Genomic DNA, 14,693 nt, shown 5'->3' with positions numbered 1-14,693 from the left:
TAACATCAGAGAACAGAGAGTCCGGATAATATGGCTGACAGTGTTAAGAGCCTTGATCACAGAATTCCCAATTCCCCCTCACTTTCTTCCCCCTCACTTTCTCTGTCAACCCATCAGTCAACCATTAACCTGAGGGTAGAGGCAGAGATCTCTGGAGCCTGGGCCAGAGGAGCCTGAAGCTCTGAAGGCTGTAAAAGCCCTCATTAAACTCAGGCCTCCTTCGACCGTTGCCACTCTCTCCTCGGAACTTTTCTGACTACTGTGTAATGATTCCTGTTAACCAGATGTTGTTTGATGGCTCCGTCATAACAAACTGAGGGCGCTTGTTGTAGCCCGACTTGCATTCATTCTTTTGATGTGGAGCATATGTGGAGCAGTCGGCCTCACGAGGCCTTATCATGAAGACGCAGCTTGACGCTGGGGCTTCTCGTCTCTCCGACCACTTACCATCTGGTACGGCGCTGGCCGGGAAAAGCAGCTGCGCCGTCCTGAGGCTGGAGGCCTGGGAGTTTGAAGGGAAGAGGAACTTTCCTGCTCACATTTCCTTTCCTCTGTGTGATTGATCTATGAACCATTTTCAATTGGGGCTTTTCATAAAAACTGTTCTTCAGCATTTCCTGTGCAGTGCTGCTCTGACCCGGCCTGGCCCAGATTGCTGGTGCTAAGCCGTCATTTAGAGGTTTTGGATTTGCTCATGTTTAAAAAAAAAAGTCCTTGGAGGAAATGGGTTAATATGCAAAAAATGGGCTGTTTTTGTGTCCTCTTAGCCATGAGATTTTCTGCTGATTAGGTTGAAGCCAGCTTTCTGCGTAAAACAAAATGAATTGAAATTGCACATTACCTTTGAGTAACCTTGAGTACCTTGAGAGAGCTGTTTGTGAAAAAAAAGCCAGAGGAAAAACCTCTCCCCAGCTTGAACATTAAGCAGTTACTATCAGGTTCTAATTTCTGCTATCTCTCAGCTATCACCTCTTCAGAGGCAGATTTATGGAAAGCGAGGACTTTTGGTTAAGTGCCTGAAATAATCAGACTTATCAGAAGTCAGACATGTAGTTCCACAAGTCTCGGCCCAGATTCTGTCTCGTGTTCAAAGCCTTTCCCTTTCGCCCTGCCGGTTAGATTCTCCCTCTTCGGATCACCTCCCATTTACTTTCGCCTCTTCAGAGCAGACTGGAAGCTTCCTCTTGATCTCCCTGACGTAGCATGTGGCTTACTCATTTGGGGTATAGTTGGGAAGGAGAGTCTGGAACGATGGTTTTGCCTGTTACATTTACACCGTCACGCAAAGGTCTAGCATGTGTTGTCTTTGGTCTCATAACTTCGCTCTCGTCACGAACTACTTTCTGAAGTTAAATGGAAAGCGTTAGACTCTAAAGCTCATCCTCTGTCAGCTCAGTCTGGCCTGGATGACATGTTCGGATGCTGGGGGTGCATTTTCATTCACATTTGTCTCTCTTGGCCAGTAGCATGGTTGTTTCCCATATTTGGCAGGCAACATACCTTGTAGACATGGTCAAAATGTATAAATTGGTGGTTTGACATTTAACACTAGATATGTTGCTTTTGAACTAAAAACAAAAACCCCTCCATTTTGTAAATGGGACACGAAATCTCATTGTCGTTAAGTATTCTACTGTCAAAATTAATAGGTTTCATAGCCTGATAATATTTTTTTCGTCAAGTCTCTGGTCCGGACAAGTTTTCATTCCCCTTAGTTTGGAGATGAGTATTTACCATGGTGACATCTCTTAGAAATGTTCATTTTTTTTGCCCAGGGGACTGTGAGTAAGTGTGGCCTGTGACATGCTCCCGTTTCTGTATCGTTTACTGACCAAATAGCTGCCTGACGTGCTTTTCAGTGGAGCCTCACAACTTGGTAACATGCATGTATATTAGGTGACTAGTGCAGTGTTTGGGTCTGAGACCTCCCTGACTTGAAGACCAGGCTCAGTCCTCTTCAGAAGGGAGAATAGTGTACTTGAGGCTGACAGAAATGTAGCCCGCTGTTAACACTGTCTTGGAAAAGCAACGTATTTCAAATCAGTCATTCTTGACGTGTCGGTGACATGTTTTCTAGATGAGCAAACAACATGCTAGCTCTTTTAATTGAATTTAAAATCTTTTCTTGATACCTTTTGCTTTTTGCCCTTTAGACATTTCCTACAGACTCTGTTGGGGGCTCTCCACACCAGCAAGTCCTCTTGTAACAAAGGAAAACTAAAACTTAATTGAAAATGTGCCATGTTTGACAGTGTATTCAGCTAACATTCCATCCCCTGGACCACCACTCGGGCAGCAGACTAATTATAAAAGAATGGGAGACGAGAGTGATTTGTCCCAGGACCATTTCTATCAATTTCATCTTACATCCCAAGAAGAACATGTTTTCTGTGATAATAATAAGCATTGACATAATGCTTCAGGTTTTACAAAGCACGTTACATGCAGAGTTTACAGAACATGTTACATGTGTTCTCATTTGATTTTCACAACAACCATACTATTGCATAGTCTCATTTTATAGATGAGGTATCTGATACTATGGGGTTTAGAGACAAGGTCTTAAAAAATATCTTCCAGGGACTTGGAAGCCAGATCTTTCTGAATCTGGCTCTCTGTCCAGTAGGAAGTAGTTGCATATAATCTCTGCATAAACCAGTCTGGCTAAAGCACATTGGCTCACTCAGAGTTATGCAGGGTTAGGGAGTAAAGTTAAGCAATTTCTAGATGGAAACCATCATTCCCTTATCCAAGTCAGTAGTCAAGGTTTAGAGTAAGAGACAGAATACTTAGAATAATAGGTTTGAAGGACGATATTTGAGAAAGAGAAGTGATTTGAATAATAGTTAATATATATTTATACTTACCATTTCCTTGCCTTTGAAGTTTCAGTAAAAGTAAGTCATTTATATAGAATTTAGGGTTTACAAATTATTTTCCCTACAATAACTTTGAGGTAGGTAGTACAACTATTATACCCATTTTACAGAGAGAAAACTGAAGCTATGAAAGATTAAAGGTTTTCTGATGACTGCACAGAAAGTATCTGAATCACAGCATTCTAGTGACCTTCTCTAGCTGCTTCCTTTAAATAGGAAATGTAAGTACCCACTTGATACAGGTTATTAGACATGCGTTCTTTTCCCAAAGAACGAGGGGAACTCGTGGGTTCAAGCAGCCAGAATGACTGATGGATTTCTAGGAGTGAAGCCTTTGACTCTAAAGTAACTTTTCTAGCCTTTTTTGTTGCGCTTTATCTGACCCAACCGAGACTGCCTAAGAGGCTCCACTCCCTGATCCAGCCCAGCATGAAAGTGCTCGTCTCCCCTCGTCCACAGTGAGTCAGCTGCCTGGCAAGAGCTGCCAGCTTGGGTTGCTGCTGCACAGGGGACTTCCCTAACCAGGTCAAACTGAGGACTGGTGGGGACGCAGAGAAGGGCCACCTCTCTCCTCCTTAAATTGGTCTGTAAGCTCTCGGCGCGGCTCCAGGGATCCGCTCTGCTCGAGACGGCATCGTAATCCTGAGCATCACCCCTGCTGGGAAAGCCCGGACAGTCCGTGGCTCTTTGGGAAGTTGTCATCCTGGGGCCGCCTCCACATGCTTGTCTCTTGACCTTGGGCCCCCTTCTTGCTTTCTGGACGCTCCTTAGTCTCCTGAGCGATTCCTTCCCTTCAGACCTGACCTTTACACTTCCTCTTCCTGGTCAGCATCCTGTCCTCTCTGTGGACTACTTCCAGATCGGCTTCTGACCTGTTTGCCGTGCTCCATGTCGGCTTTAACAGCCCCTGCTGCGTACCCCAGGGCCCCAAACCCCCGGCTCACATCTCCCCCCAAACAGCTTCCTCTTGACTTCCCCATTCTGTCAGGACCACCGCTGCCTTGCCAGCTCTCCCTGCTTAGCACCTGGGGGTCTGTTTGGTCCTTCCTTCTCCTCCTAGATCCATCCCAGCTGTGTGCGCTTCTACAGCTCATACACTCACCGCACTCTCCCCTCAGTGGGCTGCTCCCCCTGCCCACCTCCAGACTCCATCTGGGGATCTGAACACGGCCCTTTGGGGCTTCGCCATTGGCCACGCCACAGAGCCACGCTGCTGAGCTCGGCATTCAGAGCTGTCTCGTCGGCCCCAGCCCCGCTGCTGCAGAGACACGTCCTCGTTCCCCAGGGAGAGGCCACGCTTCCTTGCCGCCTTCTCCGGCTCCTCCTGTTGCCCATGTGCGGAGAATGGATGCCTCCTCTTCCTCCTCTTCCCCGTTTCTGCCCATGACAACCCTATCATCCTTCAGAGACCGTGCAAATGCCTTTATTCTCTCCTTTGGTGCATCCTCTTCCTTCTCTGAACTCTGGGAGCTTTGTGTCTCTTTTATACATTTGGACACTTTACATTTTTGTGTATATATTTGTGCGCCCTCGCCTTACCGCCCTGGCCAGTTTGCATGCTCCTGGAGATAGAGGGCCAGGTCTCATTTGTGTTTGGGTCATAGGGTATGACAGGAGGTGCTGGGTAAATGTTATGTATTTAAATTGAATTAAAATCACAGGGAGGAAGCAGGCCTCCGAGCCCCTGGTCCCTGCTCCAGGGCTCCCTCTGCAGGTTGAGAAGTGAGAAGTGCATGAGACCTTTAGATGGTTGGTGAAGAGTCCTGGGCCCAGATCACTGCTGGCCAGGATCGGTGCAGACAGCCCTGGAGCATCCTCAGCCCCGGACTGGGGGGGAGGGGGGGGGCGCGAGGGGGGGCAGCGAGCCGAGGAGAAAACAGAATCCGGCAGGGGCTAATGGCAAGCAGGGCTCAGGGCTCGCCCAGGGGAAGGAGACTTTTCTGGAGCTCTGGTACAGGCCCCGGCTTTCTGTAGGTTAGAAACTAAAAGGCCCACAGGAAGTGTGGCCGAGGCCGTCCAGGTAGGAGGTGCCAGGGTTGGACTGAACCTGTTTTGTTGATTGATGAAGGAGGTGGGGGCTGGGGAACAGAGAATGGGAATTGTTTCCTCAGTGTCCTTCTGTACCGGGCAGTGAGAGCTGGAATCGGAGGACTTTTTGTGTCTCAGTAAGTAAGAGGAGAAGTCAGAAGAGGCGGCCTCAAGGACCCAGGTTCCAGTATCTTCTCTGAAGCGCAGGTTCCCCAGCTGTAAAAGGAGGGGGTCGGAGGAGATGCTTTCAAAGGTCTCTTGGAGCTCTAAATCATTTATACTGTGATCTACAGGTGGGTGAAGTTTTGTGGGGGCTCCCAACCTGAAATAATGTGTTGTCTTTTAGTGCTTTGGGCCCCCCTTCCCTGTCTCTGTGCCCCAGTGAAAATGAGAGCTGCTCACTGTGCCCTGGGCCAAAATCACGAGGATTTTAGGGTTCTGCAGCTCAGGTGGTGACGCTAATTGGGATAATTCCCTCTGATGTTAAGGCTCAGATTGACATTTTAGGAACGTTCTAAACCACCCCTGAACACACACTGGCACTTAAGCAGAGCGAAGTGGAAAGGATTTCGGCCTGCATTTGAGTCGGGTATTTCTGCGCAAGTCACAGAACCTCTCAGGGCCCGGAACCACCCCCTCCAGCTGTGCAGAGTGGACGCTGACCATTGATAGAGGAAGTGCTGTCCCAGGTGCTTTCTACAGCAATGAGAGCACAGATACAGGAGGGGAAATTTAATAAGTGAATGTCTAAATGTGTGTGGGCACACTCACTGAATTCATAGTGGAGCAGCTTTCTTTGTCCTTTTAAGTGTCCCCCACTCAAAATTGGCACGTGAGCAATTTAATCCAACAGACATATTAAGTGCCTGTTTGTACACGGAGTTGGAAATATAAAGACAAAACTAATAGCCAGCCCAAGCTTTTCCTCTGCATACTTCTGTTCTGTTGGTTAGGAGAGGAAATGGGTAAGAGATTGGGAATCTGTGGTATATATACGCAGGTTAGTGTGATATCAGGGAAGGAGTAATTCAGTAAAAAAAATATAATTAAACAGAACACTGGAAATATACACATACAAACACACACATTCTGGGATGTATATGTATCTATTATTTCAAAGCTCAAATTAAAACAAAAAAAAAAAACAGCCCTTTTACTTTATAAGAAATCCAACAATATATTTTAATCTGTTTCAAAGATCTAGGCTCCCCCTCTCCCAGCCAAATCAGATTGGACTAATTGAATTTCATAAACCTCTTTCCAGTGTGCTTTTGTCAAGTAAACAAAAGTAAATACTTTTTACAGACATGAGTTTGTGGAAATTCAATAAATACCTTTTCCCAGTAAAAAGCACCAAATAGTGAAAGAAAGTAAGAAGATTCTGCGTTTCTGTTTAATAAAAACAATTGAAAACCATCACCTTTAGTAGCCTCTATAATGGAAGCTGTCAATATTGTTGCTTTAAGAGAGTCTATAAGATCTTTGAGAAATTATCTGTGAAGATCGCGTCTGGAGAGAAGTACAGAGAAAAGAAAGAAGTCCTTTTCCTCCTAAGAAAATTCTTTTAACCTTTATCTTGAATAAAGAATGAAGATAAGTCTTGAAGAGAGACTACTTGTTATCTTGAGATAATCGGAATGGCAGGACTGTGTCATGTAAGTGAGAAGAATTGTCATGGTCAAAGGAGACTGGCTGTGATCTGTCTTGAAACTTTGTCATTATAAATAGTTATAATTGATTGCCTTATTGATAAATTGTATGCCAATAACTTTAGGTAAGCCTGAGAGATTTGATACGTAATCTACAAGCGCTTTGTGGGAAACTGGACAACGAGGTAGTACCAAAGTGCCCGAGTGCTCCTCTACCTGTGTGACCCTAGACAAGTCACTTAATCTGCCGTCTCAGTTTCCTTAGCTGAAGAACGAGGATAATAATAGCACTTGTCTCCCAGAATTGGGAGGATCCAAAGTGGTGACATTTGTAAAGCACCTTACAAATCTTAAAGAACTATGTGAAGACTGCCTGAGGACATGACATTCTGATAAGGGAGACAACATAGAAATAAATGGGTTCATATAAGATACACATGGAGGAGCTAGAAGATAGCCTTAAAAGGAAAGGTGATGCAGAGGGCAGACCTGGAAAGGCTTCCTTCCGAAGGTGGCATTGTGCTGAGTCTTGGAGGATTCTGAGACATAGAGATGAGGAGGGAAAGAGAAGAAAGTGCTTATGGAAAAGAGGTTTCTCTGATTTATTAAGTAACAAACTAGGATGGAGATTCTGAACTGGCTAACTGGTCCAGATTCTGTGTCTCAAAGGGAGAAAGGGATTCTTTGAGGCCAAAGTCAGGAATGGAGGGCATCTGTGCTTTGGGGGTGATCAGTGCCAAATCCCAGAATCCTGGGGTAGAGGCTAAAAAGATAGGGTAGAGCCAGTTTGTACAAGTCTTTAAAACTAAGCAGGAAAGATTATGTTTTATCCTGGGGCAATAGGGGGCCAATGGAGTTTATTGTGTAAGGGACTGAGTGACAGGGTCAGATCTGTGCTCAAGGAAAATCACTTTAGCATCGTAGTGAATGGACTGGTATGGAGAGAAACACTGGCAAGGAAAGCAGTTGGAAAACCATTGCAATAGTTGTCATATGATAAGGGCCTGAGCCAGGTGGTGGCTGTGGGGACATATGGACTGAGGGAGAGTGGGAAGTAGAAAGTAATGTCACAGCAATCTGGAAGACTGGAAGAATCTTTGACAGAAATACAGAGGTTTGGAAGAAAAAAATATTTGGGGAGAAAGAGAATGAGTTCTGTGCTCAAAAGGCCATCAAACTGTGCTTATCCTTGGGTCCAGCAGTGTCCGTTCTGTCTATCCTGGGTCTGTATCCCAAAGAGATCATAAAAAAGAAAAAGGATCTATGTGTGCAAAAATGTTTGTGGCAGGTCTTTTTGTAGTGGCAAGGAACGGGAAACTGAGTGCATGCCCAGAGAATGGCTGAATAAGTTATACTATATGAATATTATGAAATATTATTGTCCTGTAAGAAATGATCAGCAGGATGATTTCGGAGAGGCTTGGAGAGATATATATGAGCCTATGCTGAATGAAATGAGTAGAACCAGGAGATCACTGTACATGACAACAAGACTATGTGATGATACGTGATGATACGTGATGATGAATTCTGTGGACGTGGCTTTTTTCAATAGCAAGGTGATTCAGGCCAGTTCTAATAGACTTGGGATGCAGAGGGCCATTTGCATCCAGAGAGAGGGCTATGAGAAGTGAGTGTGAATCATAACATAGTATTTTCACTTTTTGTTGTTTGCTTGCTTTTTGTTTTCTTTCTTTTTTTCCCTTTCGATCTGATGTTTCCTGTGCAGCATGATAATTGTGGCAATTTCTTTTTTTTTTAACATATATTGGATTACTTGTTGGCTAAGGGAAAGGGATGGGAGAAGGGAAAACCATTTGGAATACAACGTTTTGCAAGGATAAATATTAAAAATGATCTTTGCATGTAGTTTGAAAATAAAAAGCTATTATTTACCAAAAAATGTATATATGTAGAAGAAAGAGAATAAGTTCTGCTTTAAGTATGCTAAATTTGCTATGCTCTGAGATACCCAGTTTGAAACATCCAGTAAACAATTGGTGATTTATCACTAAAGCCTAGAGGAAACTGGCACTAGATACCTAGTCATATGAATAGAGCTGATAATTAAGAGCGTCTAAAACAGAACCTTAGGGTTCCTTTGTAGCTAAGGAATATGATATCCCTGATGAGCTGACAAAGGAGACTGAAAAATAGAGAGGTAGAGGAGAACTGACAGAGAGGAGAGGGCCAGCAGCCGAGGCAGGTGCAGCAGGTAGGTAAGTGGCTAGGTAGGTAGTTGACATAGTTGTCATCTTGTTGTTATAGCCTTTCTGATTTTACAATGCTAAATGTATTCTCCATTTTCTGCCACATGATTTTGCAAACTCTGTTCATGATCCTCACCCTTTAAAAAGTGACTCCAAATAAAAAGCTATAATAAAAATTTTAAAAGTGACTCCATGAGGATGAGTAGGATTTGAATAGGAGCTTCCCAAAACAACTGGGATTTCTTGAGCTGCTTACAATTTGCCCTTTGTTTTAAAGATTATGAGAGAAAATGGGGGGAAATGGAAATCCCATTGATTCACATCTTTTTTTGCGTAAACCTTACATAACTTTAATTGGGAGCTCCCTTGTCTTCAGTACAGAGGCAGTCAGGAAATGCTGGCTCTTGAGGGCTAGAGTTGCCAAAGACTGATGATTGGATGCAGATTTCCAGGGCAAGGATGGAAAAAATGCTGATGATGCTGCCGTCAAAAACATGTACAGACTTCCTCCTCTGCCAGCTCTAGTACCCGCCCTTCTTGCTGCCCATCAGCCATTTGTCATCATATCTGGAGTCCTCATTCTCTGATGCACTTTTGACACATTCAGCCTCTCTACAAGAGTTCAGTGTTCAAAGAATGGAGTGCCCTGGCAGGCAATAAGAATTTTTAGCAGATTTCTTTGGAAATTTACACACTATTCCTATGTGTAATAATTGGCTGAATCTTAGGTCCAGATTTGATTTACTGAGTCTAGGAATTGACTTAATGGTGTCCTATGAATTTCTCATACGTTATATGTTTATATAAAATTTGAACACATACAGAATTAAATTTTTTGTCATCATTTTAGCCCAAAAGGACCAGTTTTCTTTGTAAATTTTTTCCTTAGCATCATTCCTATGGTGAATTTTTTGGTTTTTTAGTTTCATAAGAGGAGCTATTGTAATAGAATGCTCTCAAGTACTATCTACTTGTCAGAAAGTTATGTGATGTAATGAAGAGAAAGCCCAGCTGGGAAAAGCTGGATTCAAGTCCCATCTCTGACTCACCTGAGTGAGCAAGTCACTAAAGCTCCTGATGCCCTGGCAGTCCTCAGGACTTGATCTGCACAAATACTCCTGGGGGTGACTTGTACTGATTGGGAGAGGGCCCTCATAGCAGGGGAACAACACTTCCAAATATTTTCCTCTCACGTGTGTATGTGTGTTTTGGTATAGGCACACTTACATGTGTACACACATGTATATAAACAAACATGTATTATACAGCACATGTATTATATAGATTTATACACACACACTCAGATGGAACAAGGGGAGTTTTTAAAAATTAGCAACCAACCTCTCAAGAGGCAGGTGCTAATTGAACTTAAAATTTACCGTAGTCATCCCAAGAAACAATTGTCGCTCAAAATAAAAGAAACTTGTAAACCAAAAATCTGTCCCTTCCATTGGTCATTCAGCTTGTCTTGGGTTCTTTAGTGCCTTCCTCCAATCTCATTTATCTTGTACATAAACATCATGTTTATACGTGGTAGTTTTTTGTTGTCTCCTCATTAGAATGTGAGTTCCCTAAAAGCAGGGGTTACTTTAGTTTTGTTGTTTTCTGTGCTTGACCTGTAGGTGTGCTTGTTGACTTAGCTTTACCTTGGATGTTTTTGTTGAACCATTTTTTGAAAAGGTAGCTTAACATCAGGGATTTGGTAACCTTTTTATAGAGGAGGAGCAATTTCCTCATTCTCTAAAGCCTTGCATCCCCACCTTTCCCTCCAGCCAATGGGGTAGAAGGAGAGGTAGCAGGTAGGTGCCTCCAAGCCACAGTTTCATCCTTTTTTTTGAAAATGTCTCTGAGCATTCAGATGCCCCTGGGGACCGTGATTGGCATGGGGGGCCTGGCCGATGGGGAATACCTACAGACAGAGCTGGTTATGTGGTTGGAAACTTGAATCCGACGTTGTTTCTCTTCTGCTCTCCCCGAGCACTTGAGCAGAAAGCCAAGAGAACAGCAGAGACAGGAGGGGTAGGTGGAGGGCCAGGGTTTATAAGGAAGTGTGGCGCTTCTAGAGCCTTTTCCTTTAAAATGGAGCCTGTCAGATGGTCAGTTTTTAACTCCTGCTTTCCGGCTGGAGCAGCTGAGGGCAGTTTCTTAGAAAGACAGAAAAAGCCAGGGATGAGAGCAAGTGTCTCCTTGCAGTCAGTCACTCAGGCGGCGTGGGTGGGCCCGGACTGCCCAACGGCTTCTGAAAGTTCACTTATTTATATTTGATGTGCCCAGAGGTGTGGCTGAAGTTGTCATCATGTACAAGGGGTTTGTGGGAAAGTGTCTGGAAAGTCTCAGATTAGATCAAGTCAGCCCCAGAGAAACTTTCCAGGACCGTGATTGAAGGGCTTTGTGAAGCGCTGTCCGGGGGGACCCGACACAAAGCTTCGGTCTCATCTTCACGGTAGGTAAATAGCTGTTCTGTTGGAGCTTTTCCTCTGCTCCTGAGCCGCCGCCTCCTCCCAGCTAGGTTATCGTCGTGCGCTGATTTGGGCCTCCTGCCATCGTGCCTTCTTTCCCCCGGTGCCCCTTCATCAGGGCTGCCCGCAGATGCTGACGCCAGGAGCGCCTGGTGATGGCCCTGTGGAGCGCGCTCAGAGCAGGGGCCGGCCCGGAGCCGATGATGGCAGTGGGGGGAGCCCCCGACGGGTGCCCGGCCCGGGCAGACCCAGACCCTTCGTCTTGTGCTTACAGGTTGTTCCGGATGACGCCCATGCAGAAGCGGGCCCAGAAGAAGGCCGTGTACACACAGTTCATCGCCACCTTACTTGAAGAGTTACATTTCAAGAATGAAGACCTTGAAAGGTTAACCGGGCTGCTTACAGCTTACTCCTCGATAGAATGGTGAGTCATCCCCCTGCTCCTCCCCTTGCGCCTCCGGCTTCCCCGCCGCTGCCCCTCTCTGGGGGGAGCCCCAAAGGCCCAGGTCATGGGCTTGTGCTTCCTCAATCCCTGCCCAAGTGGGACCCAGGAGCAGCTTTTCCTCTCCGTCCCTCTCTTTCCCCTGTTCTCAGCTGGGAAGTTTCCTACCAGGAAGTGGGCACTACCCCACCCTCAATGCTAGCTATGCCCAGGGGAGCACAAAGCTCGAGGGAAGGGAGCACCAGCTCCTACCAACACTCAGGAGCCTCACTGTGCTCAATTTTTTTTTTTTTTTTGCTGAGGCATTTGGGGTTAAGTGACTTGCCCAGAGTCACACAGCTAGGAAGTGAGGGCAGATTTGAACTCAGGTCCTCCTGACTTCAGGGCTGGGACTCTAACCACTGCACCATCCAGCTGCCCCCCTCCCTGTACTTCCTGCGTGGCCTTCTGACAAGTCCTTGTCCTGCCAGTGTGCCGGCTACTGCAGGTTTCTCCCAAAGTAGAAAATAGCTGTTTCTAAGAGAAAATTCGTGATACTTACACCTAAAGTACAGTCTGTGACATGCCCTGTGCTCTAGCCGGAAGCCCGACTGGGGCTTTGCTGTTTGTGCATGAGCCACAGTCACAGCGTGACAGGTTTGCGCCCCAAGCCTTCAGACCGTGCACCTCCGTGCTGGGCTGCGGGCCCGGGACCAGTCCTGCTGACGGAGGTGGCTCTTGGAGGGATGGGGAGCAGCTCCCACGCCGCCACCCTCCTGTCGGAGCTCGCGGGCATCCGGGGCGCCTGCTGCCTTCCCTCCTGCCCTCTCTGAACCTGCCTCGTTTTCTCTTCCGTTCCTCTCTCAGGGCTTGGTAACAGCTAAGTGATTCTCTTAAACATTTTCCCCTGTTCTTGGCATTCTGCTGTAGCCGCAGGGAGCGGGGAAACCGTTCTGAAGCTTCTCTGGGTCCCTCCCCTTGTTCCGCAGATGCAGTCCGTGGAGAGACGGCAGAAAAGGGATCGCACTCCTTCTCCCAGGCCGGCGCTTCATCGCTTACCCAGGGTCTGCAGCTTTGGTTTTCTTAGTTCAAGTCTCGGTATCAGAATTTGAACGAGCACCTGAGAAGAGGTTCGTCGACCCGACCCAGCGCCCATGGAAGGCGACTGACAGGAAGCATCACCAGTCTGGGCCGCGGCACCCCTTAGCCAACAAGTGTCAATAAAGGGCGTTTTAACAGGAAGCTCTGTCCCTTCTCCTCAAAGACCTATGACTCATGAGCTTACAGGGGAGGCGGCAGCCCCAAGGCAAGCCCGAAGCCAGAGTGTCTTTCCTGAGATTTCAGTGAACCTGAAATTGTCCATAATTTTCTCGAAAATCATTTTCTAAAAGAGCTCGGCTTGTCGAATGGCATAAATCAGGCGTGACGCCAGACTTGGGGAGCGCCGTCAGGTTCTTGTGCCGTCGTGTCCGGCTGGCTTGGTTTGGAGTGTTTGCCATCGGCTTCTCCAGTGTCGGCTTGCCCTGGTTCATACGGCCACAAAGTGCCCCAGGCCAGATTGGAACTCGGGTCTGTCCCCTGGGCGGCCAAGAAGCTGCCCTCAGTCAGTCTGGAGAGGCTAGGCAGAAAGGAAGGCGGAGGGCTTTGTGAAAGGCCCCCTCCAGCAGTAGCAAGCAAGGGAGCCTCTTCTCTGGACCCGACTGGCTTCTGGAGACTCTCTGAATAAGCTAAGATTGCCCAAGGGAGGGAACCATCCTGGAAAGCAGCTTCCACCTGAAGCAGCCCAGGATCTCTCCTCTACCCATACGGTCACACCCCCTGCCTCCTCCGTCCTGCTCCGAAGTGTCACCCTCTGCCAAGTGACTTCCCTAAAATTCCAGGCCAGCACGTCGCTCCCTTACTCGATAAATGTCAGCGGCTCTCAGTACTACCTCCGTGATCAAACATAAAATCCTCCGACATTTAAAACTTCACAGCTGAGTCCTTTCCCACCTTTCCAGATTTAAATGTCACGATCCACAAAACAAATCCTAACACACCCACTAACTAGCTACTCCCAGCACCCCACACTCTCAGACACGGTTCTTCATTGTCCCCCTTAGGCCAGAAATTCTTTTCCTACTCACTTCCACCTCCTGGTTACCCAGTTCTTCAAGGCTGCCTTCCCACCTTCTGCTTTTCATCAGCCTGCCCACTCCCGAGTGCCTTTCCTCTCAGATAATCCGACACTGTGGATGTCTTGTAGTACTAGTTATTTGCATATTGCCTTCCTTTAGAGCTCCCTGGAGTTAGGGACATGATTTTTTTTGCATTTGTGATCCTAGTTCTTAGAATGGGCCCTGACACACAGTAAGTTTTTAATAAGTGATTGTTGACTGATCAGTTGGTTTACTACAACCCCAAAACACACATATAAATAGCATCTGTAATACTATATAATATAGGCCAACTTATAAATTGAATTAATAAGGAAAGAAATCATTCCTTTTGGTCTCTATGGTTAAGCCATTAAAAAAAAAAATCATGATTTGCTTATGTCAACCTATTTAAGTGTTATACTTCATTTACAAGAAATATTGAGAATTTAGTCAAAGGTTTGCTGATGTTTTAATAGCTAATTTTAAAAGTATAAAGAATTGTTTAAAAAAAAAAAAAAAAGGAAGAAATAAATGCTGTTAAAGCCTGAGTCTGAAGGTAACCTCCCTCCCTTAAAATCTGCGGTCATCTAAAATTCTAGCTTGAAATTACCTTTGTTTCACTAGGAAGGAGTCAGATCCAAGAGTCACCATTTTTGAAAGGGAGCTTATGGATAACTCCACTTTGTTCCTCCTGACTGGTGAAATTTAATTGTCTAGGATCTAATCAAAAAGGTCTTCTAAAAAGAAGGAAAGAGAAATTCGCCTATTTACTGATCTAGCTAGCCTAAAAAGTGGCTGTGCCATAGAAGGAACCACAGTAGCACAGAAGACCAGTAATTAGAAGGCAAAATTGAAGACCAAAATTACTAAGAAAATCCAGGGCTCACATGTCTGAATACAAACATACAA

At 45.8% G+C, this 14,693-nt stretch overlaps 1 protein-coding gene across 1 annotated transcript in view; it reads left to right on the top strand.

Moving 5' to 3' along the window:
- The window catches only part of RPAP2 (RNA polymerase II associated protein 2), an 81,113-nt gene extending 66,781 nt beyond the window's left edge, over positions 1-14,332 (top strand). The window contains exons 12-13 of the mRNA XM_051999999.1: positions 11,500-11,649; positions 12,636-14,332. Coding sequence (XP_051855959.1) covers positions 11,500-11,649; position 12,636 — 151 coding nt within the window. The 3' untranslated portion in view covers positions 12,637-14,332. The remainder of the gene's footprint in view (positions 1-11,499; positions 11,650-12,635) is intronic.
- Positions 14,333-14,693: the final 361 nt, after the last annotated feature.

The sequence above is a fragment of the Antechinus flavipes genome, chromosome 4 (assembly GCF_016432865.1).
Source record: "Antechinus flavipes isolate AdamAnt ecotype Samford, QLD, Australia chromosome 4, AdamAnt_v2, whole genome shotgun sequence".
Lineage (NCBI taxonomy): Eukaryota > Metazoa > Chordata > Mammalia > Dasyuromorphia > Dasyuridae > Antechinus > Antechinus flavipes.
Note: the sequence above shows the minus strand (reverse complement) of the source record. Positions and strands in the feature narration are given on the sequence as shown.